At 41.5% G+C, this 14,364-nt stretch overlaps 1 protein-coding gene across 5 annotated transcripts in view; it reads right to left on the bottom strand.

Moving 5' to 3' along the window:
- Positions 1-145: 145 nt before the first annotated feature.
- The window catches only part of LOC103026736 (protein phosphatase 1 regulatory subunit 12B), a 38,291-nt gene continuing 24,072 nt past the window's right edge, over positions 146-14,364 (bottom strand). For 3 of the 5 annotated variants that reach the window (XM_049462808.1, XM_049462810.1, XM_049462807.1), the window contains one exon: positions 146-1,036. Coding sequence is in view for 2 of the 5 variants with exons in the window: in XM_049462807.1 (XP_049318764.1) it covers positions 950-1,036 (87 nt within the window). In the remaining 3 variants the exon portion in view is untranslated. Of the gene's footprint in view, positions 1,037-13,590; positions 13,725-14,364 lie in introns of those variants that run through there. The other 2 variants (XM_007233005.4, XM_049462809.1) reach the window with 2 other exon arrangements.

The following is a 14,364-nucleotide window of genomic DNA, read 5'->3' as shown; positions in this document are numbered from 1 at the left end:
GTGGCATCACATAGTGGCAGTGCTTGGCCCGCTGGACCACTTGGAGTCCCACAATCACATCTTGTAATGTGACTGTTGGTGATGCATGTTCGGTGGGCCAGAAGTGTAGATTATACATGCTTTTTTTGTTTTTTTTTTATACTGAAGTGTCTGAATTCACTGAATTTCATTACTTTTTAAACTACACAGTATCTCCCTTTGTAGTGCACTACTAATAAGGGTGTAGGATACATTTCAGTCACAGCCATACTTTAGATTTATACAATACTTCTTAGTAATCATTTATTTTAAAGTGTTCTAGAGACCTCTGTTGCTTACATATAAAAAGCAGATGGCAGCAGCGCCCAGTATATCATACAAAAACATTCCACAAAAACCCACAAAACCCCTCGTTTCACTCTGGGGTTCACAGTGCATCACAATAAATATATCTGTGCTTTAAACACAAGCTTAAAACAAAGTGCTGTGAGCTGCATTGTGGTTTAAGACTATGTTGCTTTAAGCTTGTGTGATGCAATTACACTGAATATCTCTTTACTTTATCACAGTAAATACACTACTAAATTTTTTTTTAGACAACAGAAACATCAGAATAAAATAAAATATAATATAATAAATCTTTTTCAGTTAATTAAGGCAACCGGTGGCTGTTATCTATTTCCTTTTATACATTCCTTCTGGCCCCTCCCAAAATGGGTCAGTTTTTTTTATACTTATTTTTTTTAAACATTATATAGATACTGTAGAACTGGGGGGATAATAATGTGATATCTTTTCCAATTTAGCAAACAAGCAAATCCTCAGAAAACATGTAGCCTCATTTCAAAGTTACCCAATAATAAGAGAATACTAGAACACACTAATTCTTCATGGAGTGTGTAACTGGTGACCAGAAAAGTAGAGCGTAGCGGCTTTGATTGTTGGAGTGAGTCCAGTGCTTGGTTTGTCCTCACTTGGAGAGTTTGCTGATGACTCTGATTAAGGCCCCATTCTCATCCTTTAGTCGCTGGTTATCAGACTTCAGCTCTGTCAAAACCTGCCAAAGAAATATATACAAACACACACACACACACACACACACACAAAGAATAATAAAGAAAGATTAATAGAATATGAATACCTATTTCCCTGATGATGAGTAAACACATTTCTTTCAACTATAAATATAAAGTTATTCTAGGGACAATATGTACAATTTCACAAGCAATACGTACAAGTAGTAATTCTGCTAAAGTAATTTAATAATTTAGTTCAGTTTTTGGTATATCATTTTTTGTTAAATATTATTCTGTATACAGTTACAATTGCAAGTTTTTTCAATTTTTTTCACAATTTAAAAGGTTAATTACCCCCACCCACTCATTAGGACTCCATGGGATGTCAGACTATGCCTCTTTTCCAATTGGAACTGATGCAGCATCAATAGGCCACCAACGCACTCAAAGGAAAGTGCTGGATCCCAAGCTCTGCTTCATCAGCTAAACATATGCCTGTGCTGACCAACATCACAATGGGAGGGATGTGGGCACAGAGCGCCATCTACCCAGACAGAGAGAGCAAAGCCAATTGGGTAGATACTGCTTTATCCCCACACATTAGTCCTATTTTTATTGGACGGCACGGTGGCTTGGTGGTTAGCACATTTGCCTCCCAGCACTGGGGTCTTGGGTTCAAGTCCCTATCTGGCTGGAGTTTCCATGTTTTTCCTGTGTCTGGTTTCTGGTTGAGAGTATGCTGTGCGCTATTGGCTGCTGCTTCTCACCAGTGTGTGGATGAGTGCTGAGTATGAATAGTTGTGTGTAAAACATGCAAATTTTGTTAAGCATCCTTGGGTTTCTAGAAAGGCGCTATATATAAGTTGAACTTCATTCATTTATGTTGGCCAGCACAGGCATCTGTTAGCTTATGTAACAGAGATGGGCATCTGGCACTTGGTGGCCTATTGATGCTGCAGTTGCAGTGGCAGTTGTAAAAGAGGTGGAGTCTGGCTTTTGCATGCATCTGAGGAGGCAGTACTAGTGATAAGGATTCCGAATGTGTGTGTGGGGTAATTGGCCTTTCAATTCAAAGGGAAAAAATTCTAACTTAAAGAATGACCTTGGATATATTTTATTGTGTTTCTTCTACCTTTTTAATCATTACAAAAGAAAACTCAGTGCTATGCAGTTTTTTCTTAGCTTTTTGCTCATTCCCAACAAGGGTGCTAATAAATATTCAGGGCTCTGTAGTTCACAGTGAGTCATTTTTGCATATATTAAAACAGGAAAGAGGTCTATCCACCTCTGCAAACTGGGTCATCTCTCCCTAAAAGCGCAGTTATAAATACAGGCCTCAACCGGAGCCAACCCATCCACTCGTGACTTCAAATGAGTACAAGTTTTAGATAAAACAATGGCTGTTTGTGCCTCTTCCCTCTTCAAAATTAATAAATTCTCCCGCTGCTATTCCCCTAATCCCCTCTCTATCTATTGTAATTCTGTAATACTGTCTCACACTCAAAAACACTTTATATAGTGTGATTCTGTCTGTTATCCTCTATAAATACAGCCATAAAAACAGCTGCTTTATTTACCAGAAACACAGAACATCCTCCTGAGACTTAGCAAATCATTTCTGTCCACTGAATTGGACATAGGTCAGAATCTACAGTAGCAAAATTCAAAACTTTGGACACACCTTAAATTCTGTGGGGTTTTTTTTCTTCATTATTTTAAATTCTGCATTGTAGATTAATACTAAAGTCATTCAAGCTATAAAGAAAACATATGGAACTATTTAGTAACCAAAAAATCTTAAACAACCCAGAGTATGTTTCATATTTAAGATTCTTCAAAGTAGCATCTCTTCCTTATATGGAATTTTGTAAGTCAGATTTATAAGCTAGAGTCACCTGGAATTCAGGCTTTCAGTTAACAGCTGTGCCGAACTCGTCAAGAGCCCATTACTTGAATACCTTGTAGCTTTACGTGTTTGAGAGCATCAGTTGTAATGTTGTGAAGAGGTAGAGTTGGTATACAGTGAATAGTCCTATTTGATTAATGTTCTAATCTATATTATGGCAAGAACTACTCAACTAATTAAAGAAAAAATAGAAAGTCAGTCCAAAACCTTTCAAGAAGTTTGAAAACATCACAAAGTGCAGTCACAAAGACCATTAAAAATGTTATGATGAAACTGGCTCTCATCAGGAGCACCCCTGAAAGGAAGATCAAGAGTTGTCTCTGTTGCACAGGATAAGTTCATCAGAGTTACCAGCCTCAGAAACGGCAAGTTAACAGCACCCCAGATAAGAGCACCTAAATGCTTCACAGAGGATATTGGTTGGTTTATCACTTTTAAGTTACTACATGATATGTTCCTTCATATTGAAGTCTGGATGACCACAGGATATTACTTTACAATGTAATAAAATAATACAAATAAAACACTGAATGAAAATGTGTGTCCAAACTTTTGACTGGTACTGTATAAGTCAAGCACCATTTATGAAACCTCTTTGAGTCCTACTGTTCTGCTGACAGGAAATGCTGGGCTTTTCAATGAGGCATTAATTTAGGGGGCGTGCACAGGAACTTTCTATTTAAATGTCTGACTATTGCAGATTTTAGATATTATGTTTCTGTTGCTAATAATTAATTTGATTATTGTAAGAATTCAGAAATATAGGACGGCATCAGCTAAAATGGACCATCATGTAAAATGGGCCCAATAAACTGTAGCATTGTAGCTCTTTAAAATTTTACAGCCAGTCAGAATAGATGCTCTTGCATTGTTGCAACAACACAATTTGACATGTAACAATAGTTTTGATTGAACACACAATATACTTATTTCTGTATACAGCTCTGGAAAAATTGAAGAGACCACTTCAGTTTCTGAATCTGTTTCTCTGATTTTGCTATTTATAGGTAAATGTTTAAGTAAAATTAACATTGTTGTTTTATTCTATAAACTAAAGACAACATTTCTCCCAAATCCCAAATAAAAATATTGTTATTTAGAGAATGTCTGAAACAGAAAAGATGCAGTGTCACATCTGGTGCTGTTAGCTCCTCTGTTTCTCACGCACCCAGCTCTGACAGAGGTTCTCAGTCTAACAACTACATTACCCAGAACGCACCACCCGCTGACACGCACACACCCAGTCACACGTCACCTCACCTGCTCCAACCAGGAAGCCCCGAATATTAGTCTGGCACTATTTAAGGACACCTCTCACACACTTCTGTGCCGGGTATTGTTGGATTTTCCTCATTACTAAGCGTTACTCTCTATTGTCTCTATTATCTTCGTGTATGACCTTGTTTTGTTTTTTCTCGACGCCGATTTTTGGATTATCTCTGATTGTGGATATTTTTGTGTATGACCTGGACTGTTTCACGTTTTTTTGATTTTGGATTACCTCTGATGTTGGCCTGCTTGTGTTTGAACTCTGGACTGTATCTCACTCATGGTATGGTTATCCCTACGTTGCTTCTGTTTACCGGTGCTCTAACTTTGTTTGTACGACTACCCTTTTTTCTACCTGCTATTTTAATAAACAACCCGTTTTACTGCATCTGCGAGTGTCTGTATTCTGTGCACACCATGACAGAATACCCGGCCTCTCTCGATCAGACAGCAGATGCGGATATGCTAAGATCAGGGTTGTTTAATCAAGGCAGATTGCTCGGTCAGCACCAGCAAACACTCGCCGGTGTGACCCACGCTGTTACTGAGTTAGCTAGCCAGCAAGCTAACCAGCAGCAGCAGCTCTCTAGCATTCTCGAGCACCTCAAGGGCTTAGCTGTAGCTAACGCTAGCCCTGTAGCTAACACTAGCACCATTAGCTCTCCTGTCTCCGGCCTTCAGGTGTGCAAGCCGGAGTATTTTGATGGTTCCCCGGAGAAATGCAGCGGATTTCTCTTACAATGCTCCGTATTTTTTAGTAACGCTTCTCCCGCCTCAGACAAAGCTAAGATCGGCTTTATTATTTCGAGGCTGTCTGGTAAAGCACTCGACTGGGCTACGGCGGTTTGGGACACCATTTCTGAAACCAGCTATTCGGAGTTTTTGACTTTGTTTCGAGCAGTTTTTGATCACTCACGCTACGGACAATCCTCTGGAGAGCTTCTACTGGCGTTAAAACAAGGTCAAAAAACTGTTGCTTCATATGCCATGGAGTTTCGCACTCTGGCAGCTGGCAGTGGCTGGAACAACGCTGCACTCATCTCTGTGTTCAAGAATGGACTTAACCCTGAAGTTTTGAAGGAGTTAGCATGCAAGGATGAATCCCTTACCTTGGATCAGCTGATTTCCCTCTCCATTCGGTTAGACCAGCTGCTCTCTCGCCAAACCAAGACCAACCTCCACGTACTACCCACTCCAGCAGAGCTACCTCACGCTTCATCAGACTCCACAGTGGAACCCATGGATGTTCAAAAGTCCAGATTATCTCCAGCGGAACGCCAACGCCGCATTCGGTTCCATCTTTGTCTCTACTGTGGAGAGGCTGGGCATCGCAAAGCTGCATGTGGTCTCCTGACCCGATCCGTGAAGGCTCCAGCCCTGGGAAAGCGCGTGGGGGGCTCTCCACGCGCTAACGTGGTACGTAATTCTATCTCTAATCACAAAGCTAAATGTTTTACGTTACCCGTTATTATCTCTTCACCCACTGGTATGTTCTGTGTCCCAGCGCTTGTAGATTCCGGGTCGGAGGGGAACTTCATCAGTTGGGACCTGGTCAAGGAACATGGCATCCCTACCCGTGACCTGCGCCGTCCCATTTCTATTCACGCGGTGGATGGGAAAACTGTACGCTCCAAGGCTATCACTCGTCAGACACTTCCCGTCGCTCTTCAAGCCAGCGCTCTGCATCACGAGGAACTGCCCCTGTTTGTGCTTCCCTGCTCTGAACACCCGGTGATTTTGGGCATGCCATGGCTCAAGTTTCATGATCCTGTGGTTTCCTGGACTGATGGTGATATTACGGTTTGGTCTCCCTCTTGTTATGAACATTGTTTAGCCCTTAATGAATTAGCTTTACAGTCTACCTCGGTAGAAAGTCCTGACGCAGTAGATACTCCTGTTATCCCCTCTGAATACTCTGATTTTCTTGATGTCTTTAGCAAAGCCAATGCCACTAAATTGCCTCCACACCGTCCTTATGACTGTGCTATAGATCTAGTGGAGGGAGCTACGCTGCCCAAAGCTAGAGTCTATCCCCTCACCCTCGATGAAGAGAAGGCTATGGCAGACTATGTTGAGGAGGCACTCGCTCAGGGTTTCATCCGCCCGTCTAAATCTCCGGTTGGTTCAGGGTTCTTCTTTGTCAAGAAGAAAGACGGGGGGTTGAGACCCTGTATAGACTACCGTGGGCTTAATGACATAACTAAGAAATTTGCGTATCCGTTACCCCTCATACCCAGCGCTCTCGAGCAACTTCGTGAAGCTTCCTTTTTTACGAAATTAGACTTACGCAGCGCGTATAATTTAATTCGTATCCGTGAGGGTGACGAGTGGAAGACTGCCTTTACCACTACTAATGGGCACTACGAATATTTAGTGATGAGTTTCGGTCTCGCTAACGCCCCGGCAGTCTTCCAGTCATTCATGAATGACATATTTAGGGATATGATTGGGAAATACGTCGTCCTATTTATAGACGACATTCTGATTTATTCAGCTGATTTTGAGTCTCACGTGATCCACGTACGTTCCGTTCTCCAACGCTTACTGGAGAATAGCCTTTATGCCAAAGCAGAGAAATGCGAATTTCACCGTCAACAAGTCTCCTTTCTCGGCTATGTTATTAGCTCCCAAGGCGTCCTGATGGACGACACCAAAGTTTCAGCTGTCACTGACTGGCCCGTTCCGCAGTCTATTAAGGATCTCCAGCGCTTTTTAGGTTTCGCAAATTTCTATAGGCGATTTATCCGCAATTTCAGTGGTATAGCTGCCCCTCTTACTGCTCTGACCAAGAAAGCCACTAAGATCCTGAATTGGTCCCCCGAAGCTGAGCAAGCTTTTAATAAGCTTAAAGCTGCATTTGTGTCCGCGCCTATACTAGCTCACCCTAAGCCCGAACTCCCGTTCGTTGTCGAGGTCGACGCTTCTGATACTGGGGTAGGGGCTGTTTTGTCACAGCGTAGTGGGTTTCCGCCTAAAATGCATCCCATAGCCTTCTTTTCACGAAAAATGTCTCCTGCGGAGCGCAACTACGGCATAGGGGATAGAGAGCTTCTTGCTGTCAAACTGGCTCTCGAAGAATGGCGTCACTGGCTGGAGGGGGCCGCGCACCCATTTACTGTTATCACTGATCACAAGAATCTCGAGTATTTACGCTCTGCCAAACGTCTTAATCCTCGCCAAGCTCGTTGGTCATTATTTTTCTCTAGATTCGATTTCTCTATTTCGTTTCGCCCTGGCAACCGTAACACTAAGGCAGACGCGCTATCCCGAGTCTATACTGCTCCGGATAGCGCATCTCAGTCTTCCGAACCTGAACGCATTCTTCCTCCGGCCGTCAAAATTGCAGCTATTCGCTGGGAATTAGATGATCTCATTCAACAGAGTGTAGCGCACTCACCACCTCCTGAGGGGTGTCCCTCTCACAAAACTTTCGTTCCTGAACAATTCAGAGATCGTCTTATTAGCTGGGCTCACTCTGCTCTCACCTCGGGCCATCCCGGCGTTACGCGCACTCTGCAGCTAGTATCAGCTCGCTATTGGTGGGAAACCATGCGAGCTGACATACACGCTTTCGTCTCCTCCTGTTCCGTTTGTGCTCAATGCAAAACCCCAAAAACCCTTCCAGCCGGTAAGCTTGTTCCTCTACCTGTACCAGAAAGACCCTGGTCTCACATAGCTGTAGATTTCGTCACCGATTTACCTGTCTCCGAGGGTTACACCACAGTACTCACTGTTGTGGATAGATTTTCCAGGGGGGTTAAGTTTATTCCTTTCTCTGCCCTGCCCACTGCACTTCAAACTGCACAAGCCATTTACACACACGTGTTTAGACATTATGGTATTCCAGAGGATATTCTCTCTGATCGGGGCCCTCAGTTTACTTCCAGGGTTTGGAAAGCATTTTTTGAACATTTGGGTGTTCATGTTAGTTTAACCTCAGGGTTCCATCCCACTAGTAACGGTCAATGTGAACGTGTTAATCAAGAATTAGGCAAGTTTCTCCGTCTGTACTGTTATAAGCACCCCTCTGACTGGTCTCAGTTCCTTATATGGGCTGAGATTGCGCAGAATTCTCTCACTAACTCCACTTCTGGTCTCACACCGTTTCAGTGCGTTCTGGGTTACCAACCTCCGTTAGCTCCGTGGACAGCCGTGTCCTCTGAGGTTCCTGCGGTGGACGACTGGATGAAGCGGAGCGAGCAGGTGTGGGAGGAAACTCACCAGCAGGTTTCGGAGGCGTTACGCAAATACAAGGAGCAGTCCGACAGACACCGAGGCAGTACCCCCCAGTATCAACCCGGGGATCGAGTGTGGTTGTCCACCCGGGACTTGAGGTTTGAGGGGGAGTGCAGGAAACTTCTGCCTAAGTATATTGGGCCTTTCAAGGTTTTGTCTCAAATTAACGAAGTTACTTATAAGATTGAACTTCCAGCCCAGTATAGAGTCCATAATTCATTCCATGTATCTCTCCTGAAACCTCTTGTCCCAGGTCCACTCGCAGAGGGTCTTCCGGATGACGTACCGCCCGCGGCTGTGGAGGGGGAGGCTTCATCCACCTACGCGGTGAAAGAGGTGCTGGATTCTCGCAGGCGCGGCGGTGGGCTCCAGTATCTCATTGAGTGGGAGGGCTACGGCCCCGAGGAGCGCTCTTGGGTTGCTGCCAGTGATGTGCTGGATCCGGCTCTTTTGGCTGAATTTCATGCTAGTCATCCGGGCAAACCTGCTCCTAGACCCCGTGGGCGTCCCAAGCGCTCACTTTCCTCGTCGGTTCCGGTTCATCGGGGTTCCCAGCTCCGCAAACCCCGCCTGTCCGGCACCTCTGTGGCTACTCCTGTTCCTCCCGCCGGTACTCCCTGTCCGTCGGGTGGTCGTCGTCGTGGTCGTCCTCGTTCCGTTCCCGTTCCGACTCCCTCGGGGGGAGGTACTGTCACATCTGGTGCTGTTAGCTCCTCTGTTTCTCACGCACCCAGCTCTGACAGAGGTTCTCAGTCTAACAACTACATTACCCAGAACGCACCACCCGCTGACACGCACACACCCAGTCACACGTCACCTCACCTGCTCCAACCAGGAAGCCCCGAATATTAGTCTGGCACTATTTAAGGACACCTCTCACACACTTCTGTGCCGGGTATTGTTGGATTTTCCTCATTACTAAGCGTTACTCTCTATTGTCTCTATTATCTTCGTGTATGACCTTGTTTTGTTTTTTCTCGACGCCGATTTTTGGATTATCTCTGATTGTGGATATTTTTGTGTATGACCTGGACTGTTTCACGTTTTTTTGATTTTGGATTACCTCTGATGTTGGCCTGCTTGTGTTTGAACTCTGGACTGTATCTCACTCATGGTATGGTTATCCCTACGTTGCTTCTGTTTACCGGTGCTCTAACTTTGTTTGTACGACTACCCTTTTTTCTACCTGCTATTTTAATAAACAACCCGTTTTACTGCATCTGCGAGTGTCTGTATTCTGTGCACACCATGACATGCAGAGCTTTAAAACATCAAATATTGCAAAGAAAAAAGTTCATATTCATAAAGTTTTAAGTAAGTTTATATCCATAAAAAAATCTAAAAAACAAAATTGTAAAAGGATGCATTACAGAAAGTAGCTATACAGAGAAGGGGAGAAAAGAGAAAAAGTACACATACTACTATACAGTACCACAGAGAAGTCACTTACGTCCACACAAAGACAAAAAAAACATGCACAAAGACACTAATGTGCCAAAACACACCGGTACAACATGATCAGTTAAATTTAAAGCATTTTTCTATTAAATATTTGTTCAGCTATTTATTGTATGAAATATGTTTACTGTGTTGTTATTCTGGCACACTAAAGACAGTAGTTTTTATTTTTTTAAATTTACCTTTTTTATTATTATTATTTCTCCTGAAATTACTGTTTTGTTCCCTATTTATATTATTATATTTTAACCGAACAGTCGATAGATCTAACCTGAACACTGTGTTGTAGCCCAAAAGGAAACCCACTGAAGCTTATCCATCAGAATTCCAAACCAGTTATATGTTTATACATTTTCTAAACAAATAATTATTTTAGAGACCCAAGGCAATTAAAATTATATAATTATAAGAACATAATTAAAAAAAAAGCTAATTTAATGGTCTTATATGTAATTTACCAAAAAGTGGCCAATTTTACCTGACTTCACACTACGGTAATTCTATTTTTGTTTTAATCACAGCTTTTGTCGGTGTCCTCTGTACCAATACAGTACATACTGATGAAGCAGAGGGCTGAGTGAGGCCCTTAGATATGTATTCACAACTGTGGAGAAGGTTTATGGAAATATATATATTTTATATCTGTGGAGGAAGCTTTTAAGCGGTCAGATTGGCTTACATCTTCCTGTTTTATATATTCATGAAATGAAAAGAAATGTTAACAAAAAAAATAAACATATATATATAATACCATAACATAATCCTACATTATGATAACAATACCCAATGTTCACTGCAAGGGACATATGATAAAAAAATAAAAAAATAAATAAATATACAACATTTCATACTTTTTTATAACACATATTTTTTGTTTCTTACAGTCACATATGTGAATATTAAAACCTTTTATTTCTGGGTCTCAGGAGGATATTAAAGGCTTAATTCTGCAGATGTGTGCTGCACTCAGTACACTTTATAATGGCTGAGAGTCTCTCAGCCATGATACAAATACAGCTATAAATATCTTCAAAGGCATCGGCTGTAGGAAGAATGTGAGGCCTTGCCTGGTGAATCAGGCTGCAGGGCTGCTGGGAGAGAGAGAGAGAGAGAGAGTGTATAGAAAATAGAAATAGAATAGAAAGACCTGCCTGGTAGCAGTGATGTGGAGGAAGAAGACGTAGGAGTTGCAGAGGAAGGAGAGGAAGACATACACTCTTAATAATAAAGCTGCTTCAAGTGTTTTTCTTTCAGCAATGGTGTAAAATTGATTTTGGGTGTAGTAAACATGATAAAAAGTACTTCCATAAGTACTTTTACAGCAATCTGTAAAATGGCCATATCGGTGCATATGTTGACATAGCATCTATAACATAGATATGTATACATAGATTTTGCATAGCCTGCCTCCTGGCGCTGGCTACTATGCCAAAAGGCAGGCTATGCAAAGTCTATGTATATATATGTCATTATCAGTACAGTGATGGCGGCACCCAGATCGGAAGCTAGCCTTATGGGAGGTAAACAGTGTTTTTTAATAAATTCTTAATGCCTTGATTTAAATGTCAGGACTCTCCAGATTCTACCAAAGAGGTGTGGAGCTACTTTGAGCCTGGATAACGGTTTAAAAAGCTATTTATTGGGGCAAAATATGCCCACAATATGGCCATTGTATAGAGCGCTGGGCAAAAAGCACAAAATGACTGTGTCTCAGAAAGCTGTAGGAGAGCGGTGGTGGGCTACTCCACAAAGGTAAGTACTTTCTTATCATATTTTACACCGGAGTTCTGCTTTAAGGGGTCATGAGGTTTGATGCTACACTGTGAACAGTATGTATGTGACTGGATCTCTAGAAGATCGCCAGATTACAGATTAGGCTATAACCACCAGCTTTTTTGAACTTTCATTTTACTAAACCAAGAATGAGTAGTGCTCCTGTGTCTTTAGCATCGAGCAGCACTTAAGAGGCTGTAATAAAAATACCGGACAAAAATAATTAACAAATAAATGTAAACTTTTGCAAAATGTGACCTCATGATTTACTCATTTTGTGCCATATTTGTCTTGTGGTCCCTAAAGTGCTGCACAGCATAATGGAAGTTTAGAGGAAAGTTTAGGGGAGATTGTCAGATATTAAGAATTTTTAAAAAGGTTTATTTTGTTGTTTTTTCATTATTTGTAAGTGAAATCATAGCTGCATTGCTTTTTTGGTTAGAGGAGATAAATGGTAAGGAAAAGCAGATATTTGAATCTCCCAAAACCAAACAACTAAATTCAGGAATGCCTGTCAGCATAGGCGTAGGAACCGGGGGGGATGGGGGGGACATGTCCCACCCAATATCAGAAACAGGTGGATTTGTCCCCCCCCAAAAATGATACCGCAGAAGAACAGGGGCGTCGCCAGGAGCGAATCGTTTCTCTCAGCTCAGCTGTGTTTTTAATGAGTAGACAGAATGCTGTGTAAATGGGAAATCTCTTTGGGCCAATCACGGAACCGGTTCAGGAAAAGAGTCCCGCCTCTTAATAGAAACAGAATCAAAAATCAGCTCGCTTGTTTTGCGGAGGAGAGTGGGGAAGCCCCCCCTCGCTGTAAAGGATTTGTAAAGTTTTCTTTTTTAGATTTAGCAGCGGGGCACAGCGAGCTGACGTTAAAAGAAGGTAACGGAGCTTATTTCTGATAGCTGGTTAAAAATAAACGAATCAAAACCCACAGATCAAACCCACTGTGAGCTTGTGATAGTCATTGTTACTTGTAGACTATGACTGCAGGATTACTGTAAATTAAGGAAAATTAAAAAATATTTTAGCTAGCTTAACTAGTTTGCTAGAAGCTGGGTGTAGTAGCCATATTTCAGTACAATACTTTATGTTGGTAGTTTAAAGCAGTTTCTTCTCCCTGATCACTGCACTGAAATTTTGTGTTTTCACCGGATCCAGCTCATCAGCTAATAAACACTCATTTATTGAGTTTACCTGTTAAAATCCCTTAGATTTACTAATTGAATATATCTGGTCCTTTAGTAAAAGCTCATGAAACTAACAGAAGGTTTGGGTCATCTAATGTTTATATTAACATCTGCCAAAAATCTCTATGAAACATAAGGTTACATTCTTTTATGTAAAAGACCACCATCATAAGTACTTTTAGTCGACAAAATGTGGCGTAAATGTAAATATACAAATATACAACAGAATTGACACGCCAATACATAATAATAATAATAATAATAATAATAATAACATCTATTATTTTATTATTATTTTCAAATATGCACGCATATTTTTTTCTAACAACAGTAAATGTAAAGTGGAGTAACATATTTAGGTTTTAAAGTCACCTGTACTTGGATGTAACTAATAATAAACAGAAGTACAGAAAAGAAAGGTTTATTTGTAATTAAAGGTAACTCCACAAATGTTGTTCTAAGAGACTATAAGGTGGGCTTTGATTCATATAAGCAGATCTGTCCCCCCCCCCAATATCAAATCCGCTCCTACGCCCTTGCCTGTCAGGTATTCTTCTCAGATGTGTTTTGAGGTTTTAGTTAGTTGCAAAATATTTTGATTCCTAAAAAAATATTTTGCAACTAACTAAAACCTCAAAACACATCTGAGAAGAATACCTGACAGGCTAGTGTTCCCTAATAATGGGGACTGGGAAATTAGTATTTGTCTCTAAAGCATCTTTATTTTTAAGAGTGTATTTTTAAGAGAAAGTAAAAGTACTATAGATCTTCTGTCTCAGGTAGAGAAGCTGTCTGGTCAAGTCCAGCAAGGACTCGAAGCATGGCTCTGTTCTCTGCTAGGAGGCGCTCATTGGCCCTGCGGAAAGCCCGCAGCCGGCCCAGCACAGGGAGGGTCTATAGAGAAATAGAGAGACAGTGACTGAAAGTAAAAAAGAGAGAAGGTAAAAGTTTTAGAGATGAAGGATTGGAGTGATGACTGAATTCAGCTCTAGTAAAAAGTAAAACAAAAAATATAAAAAAGCATAAACATCAGAAGAAGGAAGTGGAAAAAGACACGTTCAAGCCAAACACAACAAATGTTCCAAAGCATGCAGCTGCAGCTCTAAATAAGCATTAACCAGGACAAGAGGAAAGACTGCTAGTGGAAATTTAATATCTGTTAAGAATAACATTCTACTATTTCATGTCATTCATGCACAAGCAATGCAGTCTACAAACCTTTATATCACAAAACCTGCCAACTTACATGCCAACGTTATGGAAATAGTTTATTGGCTATTTCAGCCATCTGCGAGATCTGTGGTTAACCTCTGAAGTCCTGTGGGTTAACACTATTTAAATAGTGCTCTGATAGGTCTTAGATGCATCTTCAGTCTCGGGTTTCTCTGCATCTGCCTCTGCCAGTGAGAAACTACATCTGAAGGCCCTCTAGTGGGTGATAATGGTTCTTCCGCATGCTTTAATTCACAGGCTTGCATATACTGCAGATGCTATATGCAGGATTTATTGTTGTGTTAATGGAGGCATGCAGCAT

The sequence above is a fragment of the Astyanax mexicanus genome, chromosome 13 (genome assembly GCF_023375975.1).
Source record: "Astyanax mexicanus isolate ESR-SI-001 chromosome 13, AstMex3_surface, whole genome shotgun sequence".
Classification (NCBI taxonomy): Eukaryota; Metazoa; Chordata; class Actinopteri; order Characiformes; family Acestrorhamphidae; genus Astyanax; species Astyanax mexicanus.
The sequence above is the reverse complement of the archived record's forward strand: the minus strand, read 5'-3'. Positions and strand labels throughout refer to the sequence as shown.